Raw genomic sequence first — 19,513 nt, forward strand, 5'->3', positions numbered from 1 at the left:
TTGTCTCAGAAGAAAAAAAAAAAAAAAAAAAAAAAAAAAGGGTTATTGATACACCCAGCAACCTGGATGAATTATGCTAAGGGAAAAAAATCAATCCCAAAAAGTTGACAAAAAAGTCAATCCCATATAGTTACATACTATGTGATTCCATTTATATAACATTCTTGAAATGGCAATATCATAAATAAAGAACAGGCTGGGCATGGTGGCTCACACCTGTAATCCCAACACTTTGGGAAGCTGAGGCCGACAGATCACTTGAACTCAGGAGTTCAAGACCAACCTGGGTGACATGGTGAAACACTGTCTGTACCAAAGGTACAAAAAACATAGCTGGGCATGGTGTCCTGCGTCTGTAGTCCTAGCCACTTGGAAGGCTGGAGGTAGAAGAATTGCTTGGGGGTGGGCGGGGGAATGGGAGGTAGAAGTTATGGTGAGCTGAGATTGCACCACTGCACTCCAGCCTGGGTGACAGAGCGAGATTGTCTCCCCCCACCCCAAAAAAAATTTAAAACTAACATCATTTGCCAGGCGTGGTGGCTCACACCTGTAATTCCAGCACTTTGGGAGGCCGAGGTAGATGGATCACCTGAGGGCAGGAGTTCAAGACCAGCCTGACCAACATGGTGAAACTGTGTCTCTACTAAAAGTACAAAATTAGCTGGGTGTGGTGGTGCTTGCCTGTAATCCCAGCTACTTGGGAGGCTGAGGCAGGAGACTGGCTTAAACCCAGGAGGCAGAGGTTGTAGTGAGCCAAGATCGTGCCATTGCACTCCAGCCTGGACGACAAGAGTGAAACTCCATCTCAAACAAAACAAAACAAAACAAAAAAATCTAAAACTAACATCATTTCTAGGGGTTAAGGAGGAAGTGGAACGGGAGGGGAGTAGGTGTATAAAAGGGGAGTATGTGATAATGAGAATGTTCTGTATCTTGACTATATCCATGTCAATACCCTGGTTGTGATATAGTGGTATAATTTTACAAGATGTCACCACTGGGGGAAAGTGGGTTCAGGGGATCTCTGTGTGTTCCTTACAACTACATGTGTATCTACAATTATGTCAAAGTAAAAAGTTTAATAAAAACAAAGAAAATTAAAGTGAAAGACGACAGCAGGAGAGTGGGTGGGTGAGATGCAACAATGCAAGAAGAGGCAGGAGAGATCTTAAGCACGACTGGGACTCAACCCGCCATTTTTGGCTTTGAAAGTGGAGGACGGGGGCCACAAGCCAAGGAATGTAGGTGGCCTCTAGAAAGTGAGAACAGCCCTCAGCTGACAGCCAGCAAGAACATGGGACCTCAGTCCTACACCCACAAGTAATTGAATACTGCCCACATCCTGAATGACCAAGGAAACTAATTCTTCCCAGGCTGGAGTACAGTGGTGCAATCATAGCCCAGGCTGGAGTGCGGTGGTGTGATTACAGCTCACTGCAACCTTGAACTCCTGGTCTCAAGCAATCCTCCCACCTCAGTTTCCTGAGTAGCTGGGAATACAGACATGCAACACTATGTCTGGCTGGCATCCTGATTTTAGCCCAATGAAACCTGTACTGGACTTCTGACTGACGGAACTGTAAGCTAATGCATCTGCATTGGCTTAAGCCACTAACTTTTGGTAATTTGTTACAACGGTATTACAAAACTAATACAAGTTCCTCTTGCCTACTCAGATTCACACATACCAAAAACACCGAATGCATATAACCTAAATTCTGGCCACAACCTACTCACCATCCATGAAAAACCTACAAAATACAAACTCAGAAGTACTATGTTGGGTGACTGACTGGCTCCCAGTCCCTCAGAACCCAGCTGACAGTGCAGGTTCTTCTTGATATTTTTATCATCCTGGTGATACTATGTCTTACAGAAAGGATTTTTTTGGTCTCTAAGTATGGCATTATACCCAAATTTTCCTGTATTGGTCAACCTGATGCAGTTCATCAGCAATGTCTTTTTTTCTAAAAGTTCCTCACTCTACCTTCTGTCTTGCGAGCTTTATTTATCAAGATTGATTTTAAATGTGTCAGTGGCTCAGTGAGGTTTTCCCAAGCAATCTAAGAAGAGTATTTTTTCTCTAATCCACATTTTCCACATTTTAATTATAACATTTATCACATTATATTTGAAAGTAGTCACATGACTTATAACTCTTTGAATCAGAAGATTCTTCCATAGTGCCTTGCTGAATTCTGGACACCTAAGTAGGTGTCCAATAATTTATTGTGAAATTGACTGATGATTTGGTCCTCAACAAACTTGGGGTTAAATAAATGCATGAGTTATGACAAAGCAGAAATCTAAGTAACTCCCTTCCCTCCCCTTCCCCTTCCCCTTCCTTCCTTCTGTTAATTCCAGGTCTTTAGATAATAACTCTTTCAACCAGTTGCCAATCAGAAAATCTTGGAATTTGCCTGTGACCTCCCAACTTGCAGTTGTTCCACCTTTCTGGACCAAACCAATGTACGTCTTACATGTATTGACTGATGTCTCATGTCTCCCTAAGATGTATAAACCAAGCTGCAGCCCAACCACCATGGGCACATGTTCTCAGGATCTCCCGGGCCTGTGTCATGGGCCATTGTTCACTCATATTTGGCTCAGTATAAATCTCTTCAAATGTTTTAGAGTTTGACTCTTTTGGTTGACATGAGAAAGTTCAAAGCAGGAAATAAACAATGAGAACCATTAAGTTAATTTCTAATCTCATCTGATAATTAAAAAAATTTTTTTTTATCTTGCTGAAACCATTAAAAAAGATATTTTGGATTACCTTAGAATAGTAATATTGGCATTCTTACTCCTCTTACATTCTTAAAGATGAACAAAATATAAAACATTAAAAACAATTTTTTTTTTGAGACGGAGTCTCCATCTGTCACCCAGGCTGGGGTGTGGCATGATCTCAGCTCACTGTAACCTCTGCCTCCCGTGTTCAAGTGACTCTCCTGCCTCAGCCTCCAGAGTAGCTGGGATTACAAGCATGCACCCCTATGTCTGGCTAATTTTTGTATTTTTAGTAGAAACAGGTTTCACCATGTTGGCCAGGCTGGTCTTGAACTCCTGAACTCAGGGGATCTGCCTGCCTCAGTTTCCCAAAATGCTAGGATTACAGGCGTGAGCCACCCTGCCCAGCCTGAAAGATATATAGTTTCTTTCTTTTCTTTTCTTTTTTTTGAGACAGAGTTTTGCTCTTGTCACCCAGTCTGGAGTGCAATGGCACAATCTTGGCTCACTGCAACCTCTGCCTCCTGGGTTCAAGTGATTCCCCTGCTTCAGCCTCCTGAGTAGCTGGGATCACAGGCACCTGCCACCATGCCTGGCTAATTTTTGTGTTTTTAGTAGACATGGGGTTTTCACCATGTTGGCCAGGCTGGTCTCGAACTCCTGACCTCAGGTGATCTGCCTGCCTCGGCCTTCTAAATGCTGGGATTACAGGTGTGATCCACAGTGCTCGACCTGAAAGCTAAGTAATTTATTTTGAAAGGAACTGGCACAATCCTGATACAAAGATACTATGAGGGAAAAAAAGGGGGAAGAGCAGTGAAGAGCAGAAATACTCAATAGATCTACACTCAGGGAAAAAGACAAAACAAAACAAAACATCTTTTATTTGGATACTTACATATTTCACCAGGATTTAAAACACTTGGTGAAGCAGTTATTTTATGAAGGAAGACTACAAATGCAAGGACTCAGGGAAGAATGAGGAAACAATAAGAGGAGATAAAAGTTACACTGGCAGAAATCAGGAAAGAAGTAAAAGTGAAAATCATCATAGAAATGAAAACGAGGCCGGGCGCGGTGGCTCACGCCTGTCATCCCAGCGCTTTGGGAGGCCGAGACGGGCGGATCACGAGGTCAGGAGATCGAGACCATCCTGGCTAACACGGTGAAACCCCGTCTCTACTAAAAATACAAAAACATTATCTGGGCGCGGTGGCGGGCGCCTGCAGTCCCAGCTACTCGGGAGGCTGAGGCAGGAGAATGGCATGAACCCGGGAGGCAGAGCTTGCAGTGAGCCTAGACAGCGCCACTGCACTCCAGCCTGGGCGACAGAGGGAGACTCCGTCTTAAAAAGAAAAAAAAAGAAAAAGAAAAGAAATGAAAGTGAACGCAGTAGGAGAATAGAGTGAAAAATATAGTAAGGAATAGAAAGGAGAGAATGAGTAAAGCAAACAAAATGAAATGAAAACAAAGAATTTAAAAGACAGAAAAAAGATAGGAAAACAAAGGATTTGAGTCAACATATGTATAACAGGAATGCCTGAAGAAAAAAACAAGACATGAGAAATATTTTTTAAAATTTCAAATACAGTTTCCTAAAATACTAAGGCATTTGAACATTTATATGTGTGTGTACACACACACACACACACACATATACGATATATTACACCAGGGAAAACTGACTGAAAATAATCAACATTGAGTCATTCTCTAGTAAGTACTGGATTTTAAAAGAATGAAGACTTTGGTCAATTAGACAAAATCATCAGGTCACTTGTTTTAAAAAGAGATCAGGCTAGTTTCAGGTTTCTCCAGAGTGACATTCAACATGACAGAACAACGCAACATCTATCAGATCCTCAGGCAAAGAATGTTGTGTCAAGGTTGCATGTTCAGCGAATCCATATTCCACCCATAAAAGCTACAAATAATTTTGAACATATAATAACCAAGGAAATATTTTTTCCCTAAGCAGTTCTTGAGGAGATTATTAAGACTACAGGATGACTCAGCCAGCCAATAGCTGACTGGGAAAAGCATAGTAAAAGAACAGTCTTATGAAAATTGAATCTATTTAACAGTACACCAAAGCCTAAAGCAAATGTGAGATGTAGGGTAAAGAATAATATGTGTGTACATGTTATATGCAAAAATAATACAAGGGACAAATTTTGGGAGAGGAAGGAGAAAAACATGAAAGATGTGTGGGAAGCATTATTGAAGATTGGTTAGTCATTGATTTTTTTTTTTTTTTTTTTTTTTTTTGAGAAGGAGTCTCGCTCTGTCACCCAGGCTGGAGTGCAGTGGCCAGATCTCAGCTCACTGCAAACTCCGCCTCCCGGGTTTACGCCATTCTCCTGCCTCAGCCTCCCGAGTAGCTGGGACTACAGGTGCCTGCCACCTCGCCCGGCTAGTTTTTTGTATTTTTTTAGTAGAGACGGGGTTTCACCGTGTTAGCCAGGATGGTCTCGATCTCCTGACCTCGTGATCCGCCCGCCTCGGCCTTTTTTTTTTTTTTTTTTGAGGCGAAGTCTCGCTCTGTCGCCCGGACTGGACTGCAGTGGCCGGATCTCAGCTCACTGCAAGCTCCGCCTCCCGGGTTTGCGCCATTCTCCCGCCTCAGCCTCCCGAGTAGCTGGGACTACAGGCGCCCGCCACCTCGCCCGGCTAGTTTTTTTTTGTATTTTTAGTAGAGACGGGGTTTCACTGTGTTAGTCAGGATGGTCTCGATCTCCTGACCTCGTGATCCGCCCGTCTCGGCCTCCCAAAGTGCTGGGATTACAGGCTTGAGCCACCGCGCCCGGCCTTTTTTTTTGAGACAAGAGTCTTGCTCTGTTGCCCTGGCTGGAGTGCAGTGGCACGATCCCCGCTCACTGCAACCTCCACCTCCTGGGTTCAAGTGATTCTCATGCCTTAGCCTCCTGAGTAGCTGGGATTACAGGCTCCTGCCACCTCACTTGGCTAATTTTTGTGTTTTTAGTAGAGACGGGGTTTCACCATGTTGGCCGGGATGGTCTCAAACTCCTGACCTCAAGTGATCCACCCACCTCAGCCTCCCAAAGTGCTGGGATTACAGGCATGAGCCACCGCGCCTGACAGTTAGTCAAAGATTCTGTCACTAGATATTTTTTAAACTCCAGAAATGATTCTTGATCCTTCAGTGTTCTTTATTTATTTAGACATGTTTGCTTCATGTAGGTGTTTTGGTGCATGCGTGAGTTTTTTTTCTGAACAATTTCAAAGTAATTTATAGACATCATGGCACTGCCTCAGCATCCCTCTATGAGCATACTTAAGCATATGTCTTCTAAAGTGAAGGGTACAATGCATGCCCCCCAATTTTCTTTTTTTTTTTTTTTTTTTTTTTTTTTTTTAGAGATGGGATTTCACCATGTTGGGCAGACTGGTCTTGAATTCCTAGCCTCAAGTGATCCACCTGCCCTCACCACTCAAAATGCTGGGATTGCAAGCGTGAGCCACTACGTCCAGCCCAAATTGTCTTCTATAGCTTTTTTTCCCCCAAACTAGGATCTAAGCAAGGTTCACATATTACATTGAGTTATACATCTCCAGCTTTTTTAAATCTAGAAGAATAGAAGAATCTTCCAACCTTTTTAGAAAAATGACATTAACTTTTTTGAAGAGACTGGGTCAGTTGTCTTGTAGAAGACCCTGCATTCTCTCCTGACTGATTTCTTGTGGTGCTATCTCTCTCTCCAGTGAATTTTCTGTAACCTGGCTTTAGGTCTACAGTTTCAGACTACATATTTTTTAATAAGAATACTTCATAAGTGGTTTTCATGTTGCATCCTACCAGGTGGCACATGATGTCAGGTTGCCATTGTTAATGATGCTCAATTTGATTTCCTTGGCAAGGTGGTGACAGCCATGGTTCTCCATTGTAAAGCCAGTGTTCCCCTTGGCAGTGAGCAAGTAATCTGAGAGGACACTTCTGAATGTTGGTGTGTCATCACCAACAGTTCCTCCCTTTTCTATCCGCATATGCTAGTCCTCCCATGAAGAAGTAGAATTTATTTTTCATGCCGTGAATCTTGACTGGTCTTCTAATTTGTTTATTTCTTGGTCTGGGCCTTAAAAGGCATTGAAGCTTCCGGGATTGGGAGTAACCTGCCATGGAAAGAAACTCAGGCTGGACTACTGCCTGAAGAGATCACATGAAAGAGAACAGTCCAGCCAGCCCAACTTGAGGCACAAGACATGTGATGGAGCCATCCTGGATTCCTCATCCCAGCCAACACCATGTGGAGCAGAGGTAAGCCCTCTCCATGGAGTTCTGCCTGAATTGCAGACTTGTGAAAAATAATAAATGGCCATTTTAAGCCATTAAGATTTTGAGTGGTTTATTATACACTCATAGACCATGTAAACATCATCTCACTCAATAGTTTTAGCATCCATCAATAATCTTTGCCTGAATCTTTTCACTGGGCTTGGCAAAGGGTATTTTAAATTCTGCTCTTCGCTTCACCTTTATTAGCTAGCATTCTTCTGGAGAGAGAGAGAGAGAACTTTCCCTCATCATCTAGGTATCAACTCCTATTCCCCCTAAAGAGGAAGAGCAAATGTTCAATGTCTCCCATAAATCCTAGCTTTCAGACTAAGAAGTTGTGTGATATTCACCACCAGTGGCGGCAAATGAGGCTTTCCCCCTTCCCTTTTTCCCCTGGTCTTTAGCTGTTCCTCTTCAGTGGCTGTGTGGTGCACTTTGCACATCTGTCCTTGATCTCAGAGTGTTGCACTACAATCATTGATTCACTTGACTATCCTTTTAACTGGACTGTAAGTTTCTTGAGGGCAGGGACATTATAGGCTCAAGGCCAGTATACATAAAGTTCTGACATCTAGATAGATGGTACTAGATTTCTACCATACTTCTTTTAGTTTGTTTTTTGTTTTGGACATATATTTTACATAGCTTAGATAATACGTACAATTTTTTTAATCCTGCAATTCTTTTTTTCTTAGAAGTGATCTTGATACTTTAGTTTTTATTTTATTTTTATTTATTTTTATTTTTTGAGATGGGGCCTTACCCTGTCACCCAGGCTAGAGTGCAATGGCACCATCTCGGCTCACTGCAGCCTCCGCCTTCTGGGTTCTAGCAATTTTCCTGCCTCAGCCTCCTGAGTAGCTGGGATTACAGGTGCCTGCCACCACACCTGGCTAATTTTTTTGTATCTTTAGTAGAGATAGAGTTTCACCATATTGGTCAGGCTGATCTCGAACTCCTGACCTCGTGATCCACCTGCCTCAGCCTCTCAAAGTGTTGGGATTATAGGCGTGAGCCACCGTGACGGCCATTTTATTTTTTAATCAAAAGAATAGCTGTGTGTAGACATAAAAGTAACAGTACAGTGGGCTAAGAGGCAGCTTCACAGTTCCCTACCCTCAAACTCTCCTCAGCCCTGATTCCACTCCCCAGGGGCAATCACTTCCAGTCTTTTTTTAGGTTTCGTTCCTGTGGATGATTTTATTTTGCAAAAATGGCCACAACAACATTCTGCCAACTCAAACACTCTTCTTAAAATGTCACTTTGACATGCCTCCCAGGGATGGGGAGGATCCATGTCCCCTCCCTTCAAAATTGGGTGGGCTTCTGTGAATATTGTGATCCATGGAATATGGCAGGAGAGACACTACGTGACTTTCGAGGCTAGGTTGCTAAAGGTGGTACAGCTTCCATTTTGGTCCCTGGAATACTTGCTCGTGAAGTTGCAGTCACCAGTCACCACGTCAGCAGTCAGACTGCCCTGCGGCAGCCATGCTGTGTGGAAGCCCAAACATCCTATACAGAGCGGCCACTTGGAGCAACCCCAAACCTCCATGAAGAGGGCTATCCAGCCAGCGCCCGGATGCCTCAGCTGTCCAGCAACTGTGGGACTGCACCTGTGCAGAGCTCTCCTAGGCAGAAGCTCCTGGCCAAGCCCTTCCTGAATTCCTGACCCACAGGAACCAAGAGAAAATAATTGAAACTATGAAGTCTGGGGATGACTTCTAAAGCAGCAATTCCAAACAAACGATTTTTTTTGAGTTACCTCCATGTCTGCTTATTGTACTACATCTCAATTTACTGACCTTGTACATGATTGCTTCCTACTTTGAGAGATGAGACTTTAGCTCACTTGCATTAACCCCTCACTTGCCCCTTCCAATTTTTTTTCATAGTTTAGAATTTTATCACCTACCTTTGAAACTGTTTTTAAACCTCCATTTCTTGCTCCACCAACTTTTGGAATCTCATATTACTATCCATTTGTAAGATTAATTTTATTTTATTTATTTATTTATGTATTTTGAGAAGGAGTCTCATTCTGTCACCCAGGGTGGAGTGCAGTGGTGTGATCTCAGCTCACTGCAGCCTCTGCCTCCTGGGTTCAAGCGATTCTCCTGTCTCAGCCTCCTGGGTAGCTGGGACTACAGGCAAGTGCCACAACACCCATGTAATTTTTGTATTTTTAGTAGAGACGGGGTTTCACCATGTTGGCCAGGATGGTCTCGATCTCCTGACCTTGTGATCCACCTGCCTTGGCCTCCCAAAATGCTGGGATTACAGGCGTGAGCCACCGTGCCTGGTCTGTAAGATTAAGTTTATATAATGTCTATTCTTTCTTCTACATCTATTTCAATTCTCAACTTACCTTAGATATATCTTCATTATCTGTGAAATACCAGGCCAATGGAAGAACATGTAAAGTATGTATTCACTGTTATTCTCTAAAATTCATTTATTTTCTAAACTGTCCATCCTGCAGAGTTAAACGGGCCCCTGGTAGATAAGACCATACCTGCACTTTTCATGTTCTGGATGGTGGCAGTATTTCTGTGATTCCCTCTAGTGTTATAACAGTTGTTTATTATTTACTGTTTCTGTAAGAGGGAAAAGTTCCAGGGGGTTCTCCTTGACCCTTTTTTTACATTAACCTTCACCCCACGTGTAAGAGAACCGCTCTGGTGACTGACCATTCCCAGAGATATTCATTCAGCTTAACCAATGCACACTTTGGTTAAAACACCACCTCATTTATCACTGAACCCCCGTAAGTCCCCTCTTGACCAGTGGACCATGTGACTTTCTGATTCCCCAGTTAAGATTATTAGCTCAGAGCCAGTGTCCCACAGTCCTCCAAAGTCTTCATATTTCTGTTTCACTATTTCCTAGCAGCTTTGGCAAGTAGCCTCCCACCCCTTCGGGGAAGGCCAAAAGGAAGGTACTTGTAGTATAATTGCAGGATCCTTCCTCAACAATACCGAGCCTATGCTTATTTCAAGTGGTGCAAAATCAATGCTGTGCTTCATGCTTTGCCTATCATGATGGTTCTGGTCAGGTATCCACCAGACTTGGGAGGTTTTGGTTAGGCTAATGAAGTAGCTCCTTAGTCAGCTGAATAGGCGTTTGTTTTTGTTGCAGGGATCCCACCGCCAATGAATTGTTGCTTAAGACTGTGGGAAAGACCTTTGTGATGATCACACTAGCCTAACATGGTACCAAAGTCCACTTGGCTTGTGCTAGCCTGCTGCCACTACTTGGCTTCTGCAACCCAAGTGGATTGCTTTCCGGCCCCAGTGCAATCGGAGGACAAGGAAAGCACGTTAGAAAGCATTTCTTCGGCCCGGCGCGGTGGCTCACACCTGTAATCCTAGCACTTCGGGAGGCCGAGGCGGGTGGATCACTTACAGCCTGGCCAACATGGTGAAACCCTGTCTCTACTAAAAATACCAAAAAATTAGCTGGGTGTGGTGGCGGGAGCCTGTAATCCCAGCTACTCGGGAGGCTGAGGCAGGAGACTAGCATGAACCCAGGAGGTGGAGGTTGCAATGAGCTGAGATGGCACCACTGCACTCCAGCCTGGGGGGTGAGAGCGAGACTTCATCTCAAAAAATAAAATAAAAAGTAAGAAAGCGTTCTTGCCACCTACCAAAGCTTTGATTAAGGAACCAGATTCTAGTTCTCTAGGAACACTGTGGCTTTGTGGATAGGTCTTACGGGGTAAATCCACTAAAGCTTTTTTATTTTCTAAAGTTGTTAGATTTTTTCTTTTACATTATATGTTAATGGAGTTCAGAGAGGGGCCACCGCCAAGTTCAGTTTCTTCAAGCAGTCAGGCAAACAATGAAAGTCCCTCTCAGTGACTCAAACCAAAAACTGAATACAGAATTTCTGTTGACTGAACTCACAGTGATAAATCCAATCATATCTGAAACTTGATTCCTCTGCTTTTTGATCATCAGCATAACCCACTGTCACATATGCTCCAGATGCTGATACTCAGAATCCTCCAAATTTTCACAAATATACACATTCTAATGCTACAGGGCCTGGTGTTTTCCTACTAAATTTTCTTCCTTTCACATACAAAACGTGGTGAATCTGTGAATTCAACTGATTGCCAGCAACCTGCAGGATCAAATATTGAGTTTGGCCTTTGATTACTTAGGCACTGTGGCTGTAAGAAATGTTTATTTTAGGACAGTCACAGAAGATCCCTGGTTTTCCTTCTCTGCCCTGACAGCTGTTTGAAGTTCTCATGCTCTTTATTTTGTTCTACAGCAGCTGCAAAGTGGCTCTCCAATATCTTGTCCTCACTGGGCACTTCATTCCGTGTGACCATAGGCAATAATGTAGTCAGCTGTCTCACTAGGAGCTACCAGAGTCCCATCCAGTTAGATGCTGGTGATGCTGCTATGATCCTGTTTTAAATGTCTTGCCATCTCTGTGTTACTTGCTCAAGATTGAAGGAACTGAGTGGCAGTACCTGATATGCCAAGGTTACATAAAGGGCCCAGCTACTAGTTACCAAGTGATGAAGAAAAATAGGATCTCCCCACTTTGGCTCCTGTGTTGGGAGGCCAGAAGGCAGTTAGATGAACAGCACCTCTCCAGAGTACATCTGTTTGATGACTGACTGTCCTGTTCTCTTTTTAAAACATCTCCTGTTATTTCATAGGGTTCTAGAGGGGGAGGAGTCCTAATTCCTGTGATTTGCTGTCAACCAAATTCTTCCTTAAAACTTTTTTTTTTTTTTTTTTTTGAGATGGAGTCTCGCCCTGTCGCCCAGGCTGTAGTGCAATGGCGCGATCTCAGCTCACTGCAACCTCTGCCTCCTGGGTTCAGATGATTCTGCTTCAGCCTCCCGAGTAGCTGGGATTACAGGCACTGGCCACCACGCCCAGCTATCTTTTGTATTTTTATTAGAGATGGGGTTTCACCATATTGGCCAGGTTGGTCTCGAACTCCTGACCTCAGATGATCTGCCCACCTCGGCCTCCCAAAGTGCTGGGATTATAGGCCTGAGCCACTGCGCCCAGCCCCTTAAAACTTCTTAATTTTGAGAAATTAAAAATAAAGATAAAAATACAAAGAAAAGAATGAAAGTGTCCATATTTCTATTCACCAGGATTTATAGTCACTGTTAATTTCTTGAGGTGTTTTTAGTCCTAATTTTCTTTTTAGAATAACACTGGGGGTGGGGGGCAGAAATTATACATGCTGACTGTACAAATTTAGAAAGAATACAAAGTAAGTTTCACTCACTCAACAAATATTTGTTGAACACCCATCAGGCACCAGCACTCTTCTAGACACTGGAGATACAGCAGAGAACAAAACAGACAAGAAACTCTGATTTCATAGCATACATGTTAGTGGAAGAAATCACATAAGGAAAATAGTAAATTATATAGTAGGTTAGATGACAAGCACTATGGGGAAAAATACAGCCAGGGATGGGGATAAGGAGCATCAGGAGGGTTTGTCATTTTCAGTAGGATGGCCAAGGATGGTGTCACTGAAAAAGAGACATCGGAATAGACCTGAAGGAGATACGAGAGGTAGAGTTAAAAAAAAAAAAAAAAAAAAAAATCAATCTAATAACATCATGAGCATTATGTGGAAGTCATTCCAGATGTCTATGTGAACATGCAGATTTCTGGATGATTATGGATGGATGGACAGAAAAATATACTTAGGAGACACTATCATAAAAACAATTCAAACTAGAAAAGATTTTAAATAATCAGTAAATTATTTAGTACCTATTTCTGGATATCTACGTATCTGGATATAAATGTACAGCATAAAGCATGAGTTTTCACACACACACACATACACCTTTGTATCAACCACCCAGATCCGGATTTGGAATTGCATTAAATCTATAAATTGATTTGGTTAAACTGACTTTGTTTTTTGTAAGGTATCCATCTCATAAACAGGGTCCACCCCTCCTCTTATTTAGGTCTTCCCTAGTGTCTTTTGGTAATGTTCCATAGTTTTCTACGTGGCAGTCTTGTCAATCTCTGAGTAGATTAATTTTGAGGCATTTGATGCTGATATTATTGTAATTAGTATTTTCTTTCTTTCTTTTTTTTTTTTTTTGAGACGGAGTCTCTCTCTGTCGCCCAGGCTGGAGTGCAGTGGCGCGATCTCGGCTCACTGCAAGCTCCGCCTCCCGGGTTTACGCCATTCTCCTGCCTCAGCCTCCCAAGTAGCTGGGACTACAGGCGCCTGGCACCTCGCCCGGCTAGTTTTTTGTATTTTTTTTAGTAGAGACGGGGTTTCACCGTGTTCGCCAGGATGGTCTCGATCTCCTGACCTCGTGATCCGCCCGTCTCGGCCTCCCAAAGTGCTGGGATCACAGGCTTGAGCCACCGCGCCCGGGCTTTTTTTTTTTTTTTTTTTTTGAGACACAGTCTCATTCCCTCACCCAGGCTGGAGTGCAGTGGTGCGATAATAGCTCACTGCAGCCTCGAACTCCTGGGCTCAAGTGATCCTCCCACTTCAATTCCCCAATAGTTGGGACTATAGGCACATACTACTCTCATAATTTCAATTTGTAATTGTTGCTAAGATAAATAATTTTTATTGACTTTGTATCCTGCAACCTTGTTAAATTATTTCTATAAGTTTATATCAATTTTCTACAATCATGTCATCTGTGAATGACAATTTTGTTTCTTCTTTTAATCTGTAAGCCTTTCATTTCTTTTGCTTGCACTGGCTAGAATCTGTACAAAGTTGAGAAAAAGTGGTGATAGATAACTTTGCCTTTTTCCTGATCTCTGGGGGAATAAACTTTTCAAAATTTCACAATTAAATACGTTGGCTATAGGGTTTTTTCCTAGATCTTCTTCTGTTAAGAAGTTCCCTTCTATTCCTAGTTTGTGCAGTTCAGAAAAAAAGCAAGTGCTGAATTGTATTGCTTTTTATGCATCTACAAAGAACTTGTCTCCTTTATTTCTGTAAATGCAGTAAATAGTATTAATCTTCCTATTTTAAGTTACAGGCAGTCCTTGTTTTTTACAGCTAACTGAACTCTTGCTGATTTCTATGGTATAAATATTCCCATTACAGCAGACTCTAAATTTCTAGTATGAGGTCACTGAATTCGCAGCTGGGAGAGGTACTATCGGTTTTGGTGAGCCAGGGTGAGCTAGTTTGAACACATTTTTGATTTTGTAGTTCTCAATCACCGAGACAGAAATTTATCATAACTTCACTAGACAAGTAAGAACAAAGTCACTTTATAAACTTATCTATTTTATAAGTCTCTCACATAATCCACGAGGTAGATCAAAATTAAAACATAACTCCTGTTTTTTTTTTTCCCCCAATGCTAAGTACCTAATAGCACCCAGCAATATATTAATTGCTAGGGAAAATGTAACTCTCAGAACTTACAATCTAAATGATCTAAACATGGTCAATAGAACATGCTTCAAACAGAGAAAAATCTCAACACAGCAGCAGCAATTTAACTGCTAATTCTTTAGCAGTTAGCAAAACTAGGATGGGGATAGTTTAGGCGGTCTTCCTACAAGAGGCTACATGGTTCATCATTAGGTTTTAATGGAAATACGTGGAATAGCCAAAAAAAAAAAAAAAAAAAAAAAAAAAGATACCATATTAGAATAAGAGAAGGATACAAATGAAGGGATGCAAGTAGGAAAGAAAAGGGCACCTGTGAAAACTCACAAACTTAAGATAACATCAGTGTCAACAACAGGCACTGTGTTGCTTCATTTGCAAGACACTGCCCCATCAGGTAGATATGCCTCTTTCTCATGGAAGTGGCTAAATGGTGCTTCTGTGGCACTAATCACGTACACCCATTCTGTCTTTCTGCATGTAGTCGACAGCAGACTCAGAAGTCAATTCTCTATTGACATGTTTTATAATTATAGAGTCCTTCTAGATTTCTCAAGGTGAGACAAAATGCTTTCAAATATCCAGGGTGTAGATCATAGAGATGCTTAACAACTATGATCTACTTGCTGGCTCAGAAAACGTCTACCTCAACTTCGTAATTACTGGTCAAGAGCCAGAAAAATAGAACATGCCCATTCGGGTTCCTTTGAGTATCTGTCCATAAAGAACACACAGCAGTACTGTATAATTCTGAGGCAGATAAACAGGTAAGATGTATAAATTACCTTATCCACAAAGAATTCAGTGTTAGTCTACTAAGTTAGTTCTCAACCCTTGCATAAAAGTCGTTGAAAAACAGAATTTTCATGTATACATTAATAATTTTAATGATTTCTTTGTATCTAACCAATTTAGGTAATATTTTCTTTTACACAGATGGTCCCAAAATAAAGAATACACAGAATACAGTCAATGAGTTTTACCAATTTACTTCACATAAGAGCATCATTCAGGCCTTTTCCATTTAATAACAAAAACAACTGTACAGAAAACCCAAAGGCAACCACATAGCATATGTAAAATGTGCAAATACACTTTAAAATGCAAGTTATTCTAGAGCATTTGCAAGATAGAATTTCATAGTAATTAAGGAGTCTACTTCATTCTAACTTTGTGTTTTGCATGTATAGACAATGCAAATCTACAAGGCACAACTTAGCGTTGATGCTACAGTATGAAACACATCCTCAGATTATTTATTTGAAAATATTAAAATAGTATCATGTTTATTGTTTTTTAATGAGTCATGAGCTCATTTCTAAAGCTTCATAAAGCATTACACTGATAACGTATGTGTGGTCAGGACAAACTGTTCCCTGAACTTAAAAGGTGAAGGACAAGACCCCATATTATTATCCTGTATTAAAAAAGGAAATATACATATATGTACACAGACACCCCATATCACAGACAAGAAACTTCCCATAATCCAAAGGGAGACCATTTCCTTATTAGCAAAGGAAAAATTTACACATTTACCACCTGTTTTGGTCAATCTTGCTACAAAAAGACACTGAAATAGACAATTTTCTTCTTTAAGGTAAAGACAATGTCTAATTTAGAAAATCTTCCTCTTGAGATTGCACAGTGAAAGGTATCATTTAATTAAATATAAAAGCTTACTGTTTTTGTTTTTTTGAGACAGAGTTTCGTTCAGTCGCCCAGGGAGTGCAATGGTGCGATCTCGGCTCACTGCAACCTCCGCCTCCCAGGTTCAAGTGATTCTCCCGCCTCAGCCTCCTGAGTAGCTGGGATTACAGGCACCCGCCATCATGCCCAGCTAATTTTTGTATTTTTAGTAGAGACGGCATTTCACCATGTTGGTCGGGCTGGTCTTGAACTCCTGGCCTAAGGTGATCCACCTGTCTTGGCCTCCCAAAGTGCTGGGATTACAGGCATGAGCCACCACGCCCAGTCAAAGCTCACTTCTTTTAAAGAAATTACTTAAATCTACACAGAAAAAAATATCAACTTATTACAAACCAGTAAGAGCACTGTCTATAATTCAAAATCTTTCAAACCCAATCACAATGCTCTTTGTTGTTTTATTGCCCATCCCTGAGAGTAAAGATTCTATCATTTGTAATTTTTTAATAACGTAAATTTTACATTGATAAGAATGTTTAACAATATTTTTTAAAATATAAAATAAACCCTATATCATTTTAGTAAAAAAAAAGATAAATGCTCTTTGCAAAGACCACTATTCATAAAAATTTTAAATATTTGTATGTCAATCAATTTCTGACATCCTTTCTACTGGGTAATTTCTATTTTTTGCCATTCATATATCGCTCATTTCCTCATAACCTGGTTATTTTGTACATTTTGTTAATAGGAGTATTTAATAAGTAATGGAGGAAAAGTACAATATAAAACCTAATGGAACTCTGAAGTGAGAGGTGTATTTCCCTGTGGTAAAAGTGTTGTACTGGAAACAATCAATGCGATCCAAAATAGACAAAAATATCTATGAAAGAAAGAATACATATGGGTAAGCATCTTCCTTGTCTTTGGTTTAGCCTTCTTGACCAAAATCTTCTGTAAACTTCTTTAATTTCAACAAGTCATGTTCATTGACTGTAGGTTTTGTGTTAGATAGTGACCGCAACATATCTGACTGCCAGGGAAAAAGAAGGGCAGGAAGAATATTAATAATAGAGTTAACAAAATAAAAAACCATCATATTATCATTATTGTTATGAACTTTAACCTAAGTTTAAATATGAATATTTGCCGTCTACCATAAGATACTGACAATAAACTCCCTGTTCTTTTTTTTGAGTCAGAGTCTCACTCTGTTGCTCAGGCTGGAGTGCAGTGGTGTGATCTTGGCTCATTGCAACCTCTGCCTCCTAGGTTCAAGCGATTTTCCTGCCTCAGCCTCAAAGTAGCTGGGATTACAGGCACCTGCCACCATGACTGGCTAATTTTTGTGTTTTTAGTAGAGATGGGGTTTCACTATGTTGGTCAGGCTGGTCTCGAACTCCTGACCTCAGGTGATCCACCCGCTTCTGCCTCGCAAAGTGTTGGGATTACAGGCGTGAGCCACCGCACCCGGCCCCTATTCTTTCACAGATCTTTCAAGATCTTTGATCATGTTATTCCTTTGTGTAGAAACTTACACTTTCTTCCCCTGCACTCATCAAATGGCTCCCCATTATCAGGACATTTCTCTTAGTCTGAGGATCAAGGCCTCCAAAGTATGTTCATGATCTAATTTCTGGCCTTATCTCTTTTTCTTAAACAAGAGATCAGTTTTCCAAGTAAGTATAGTTCAAAAGGAAAATATCATTCACTTACACGTAAGTGAAGCAGAATACCATTTTATGAAAAATCAACTAACCAGAATTTTACCACAGTTACAGTTAAGATTGAAATGGTTAGAAAAATATGCTAATATCAGAGATTCATTAAAAAACTAACTTCTAAGCCAAGACTCCTGTAAAAGGATATGAAAAATAATAAAAAGGACTACTCTAAGTTACTAAAAATGCTTCAAAGCTGAACAAAGTACAAAAAATAATACACCAAAGATTAAAACAAAAGGGGTTTCTGAGTAACTTCTCAGATAAGCATTATGGTTGGTTCACACACAAATATATGGGCGTGTACACATTTACATGTATGTCTATGGATCATGTAAAAGTTTCTCCTCTGGAAGTTACTATTAAACCCGCCATTAAAGGTCCTTAAAGATCTGAAACTGACAGAAAATTCCAAAAACTGGGAATGTTCTTCCATAAGTAAACAACTTTTCAATCACCCTAAGTTCCCGAAAAATAACACGCCTTACAAAATAAGTCTTGTATATTATTGTAATTCCTCCAATATCAACTATGTAACTGTAATTTTTAAAAATAAAAATAGAACTACATTATTTAAACTTTCTATGGACCTTTGAAAAGTGAAATAGAAAACACTATAAATATGATACAAGCATTAGTATTTCTGTTTTTTTTTTTTTTTGAGAGAGTCTCACTCTGTTGCCCAGGCTGGAGTGCAGTGGTGTGATCTCGGCTCACTGCAACCTCTGCCTCCTGGGTTCAAGCTATTCTCCTGCCTCAGCCTCCCAAGTAGCTGGGACTACACGTGCGTGCCACCACACCCAGCTAATTTTTTATATTTTTAGTAGAGACGGGGTTTCACCGTGTTAGCCAGGATGGTCTCCATCTCCCAACCTTGTGAACAGCCTGCCTTGGCCTCCGAAAGTGTTGGGATTACAGGCGTGAGCCGCCGTGCCCAGCCCTGTTTTTTTTGAGACAGAGTCTCACTCTGTCACCTGGGCTGGAGTGCAGTCGCGCCATCTCAGCTCACTGCAACCTCTGCCTCCCTGGTTCATGTGATTCTCCTGCCTCAACCGAGCAGCTGGATTACATGTATGTGCCACACTGCCCGGCTAATTTTTGTATTTTTAGGAGAGACAGCATTTCGCCAGGTTGGCCAGGCTGGTTTCAAACTCCTGGCCTCAAGTGGTCTGCCTGCCTTGCCTCCCAAAGTGCTGGGATTACAGGCGATTTCTGGTTATTTTTAAAAATCTGAGATGCAGGGAAAAAAAATTTCACCAATCCTATTTTTTTAGTTAGGTTTTGGCAATAATTACACTATATATGAGCAGTTTGGAGATATTCTAGCTGTAAGACCTCTAAAGTCAGAATCTTGTGCTTTAAAAAATAGCTTTTTCACTTAAAGTTTCCTCAAAACCCAATAAAATAGTTTAAAAATAATTACCTTTTATATTTTAAGTTCAATTAACTTTATAATTTCTAATGTGAGTCAACAGTATTAAGTAAAATACACCTGTTTAATACTGATTTTCCAGCAAATATTATGTAACTGAAAATTATAATGTTTTAAAATTTTTCTTAAAAACAAACAAAATTTCAAACCATGGAAACAACTGGCTCCAAAAGTTTATCTCCAGGGACATCCATCCATGTCATTTCAATGGCACCAGGGTCACCTGGAGAGCAAGGTGTTAGCAGATCATCTACAAGATGGTTAGGATCAGCTCGGGAAGGTCCGCGAACCTGAAATAAAATAAATAAATAA

The 19,513-nt window shown here is 41.0% G+C and overlaps 1 protein-coding gene across 2 annotated transcripts in view; it reads right to left on the reverse strand.

Annotated features, from left to right (window-relative positions):
• Window positions 1-15,270: 15,270 nt before the first annotated feature.
• Window positions 15,271-19,513, reverse strand: part of VPS4B (vacuolar protein sorting 4 homolog B) — a 34,377-nt gene continuing 30,134 nt past the window's right edge. The window contains exons 10-11 of one of the 2 annotated variants that reach the window (XM_030925969.1): window positions 19,351-19,491; window positions 15,271-17,077 (exon numbers count right to left, since the gene is read on the reverse strand). In XM_030925969.1, the coding sequence (XP_030781829.1) occupies window positions 17,021-17,077; window positions 19,351-19,491 (198 nt within the window). In that variant the 3' untranslated portion in view covers window positions 15,271-17,020. Of the gene's footprint in view, window positions 17,082-19,350; window positions 19,492-19,513 lie in introns of both variants that reach the window. The other variant, XM_010388802.2, reaches the window with a different exon arrangement.

Source organism: Rhinopithecus roxellana, chromosome 21 (assembly GCF_007565055.1).
Source record: "Rhinopithecus roxellana isolate Shanxi Qingling chromosome 21, ASM756505v1, whole genome shotgun sequence".
NCBI lineage: Eukaryota > Metazoa > Chordata > Mammalia > Primates > Cercopithecidae > Rhinopithecus > Rhinopithecus roxellana.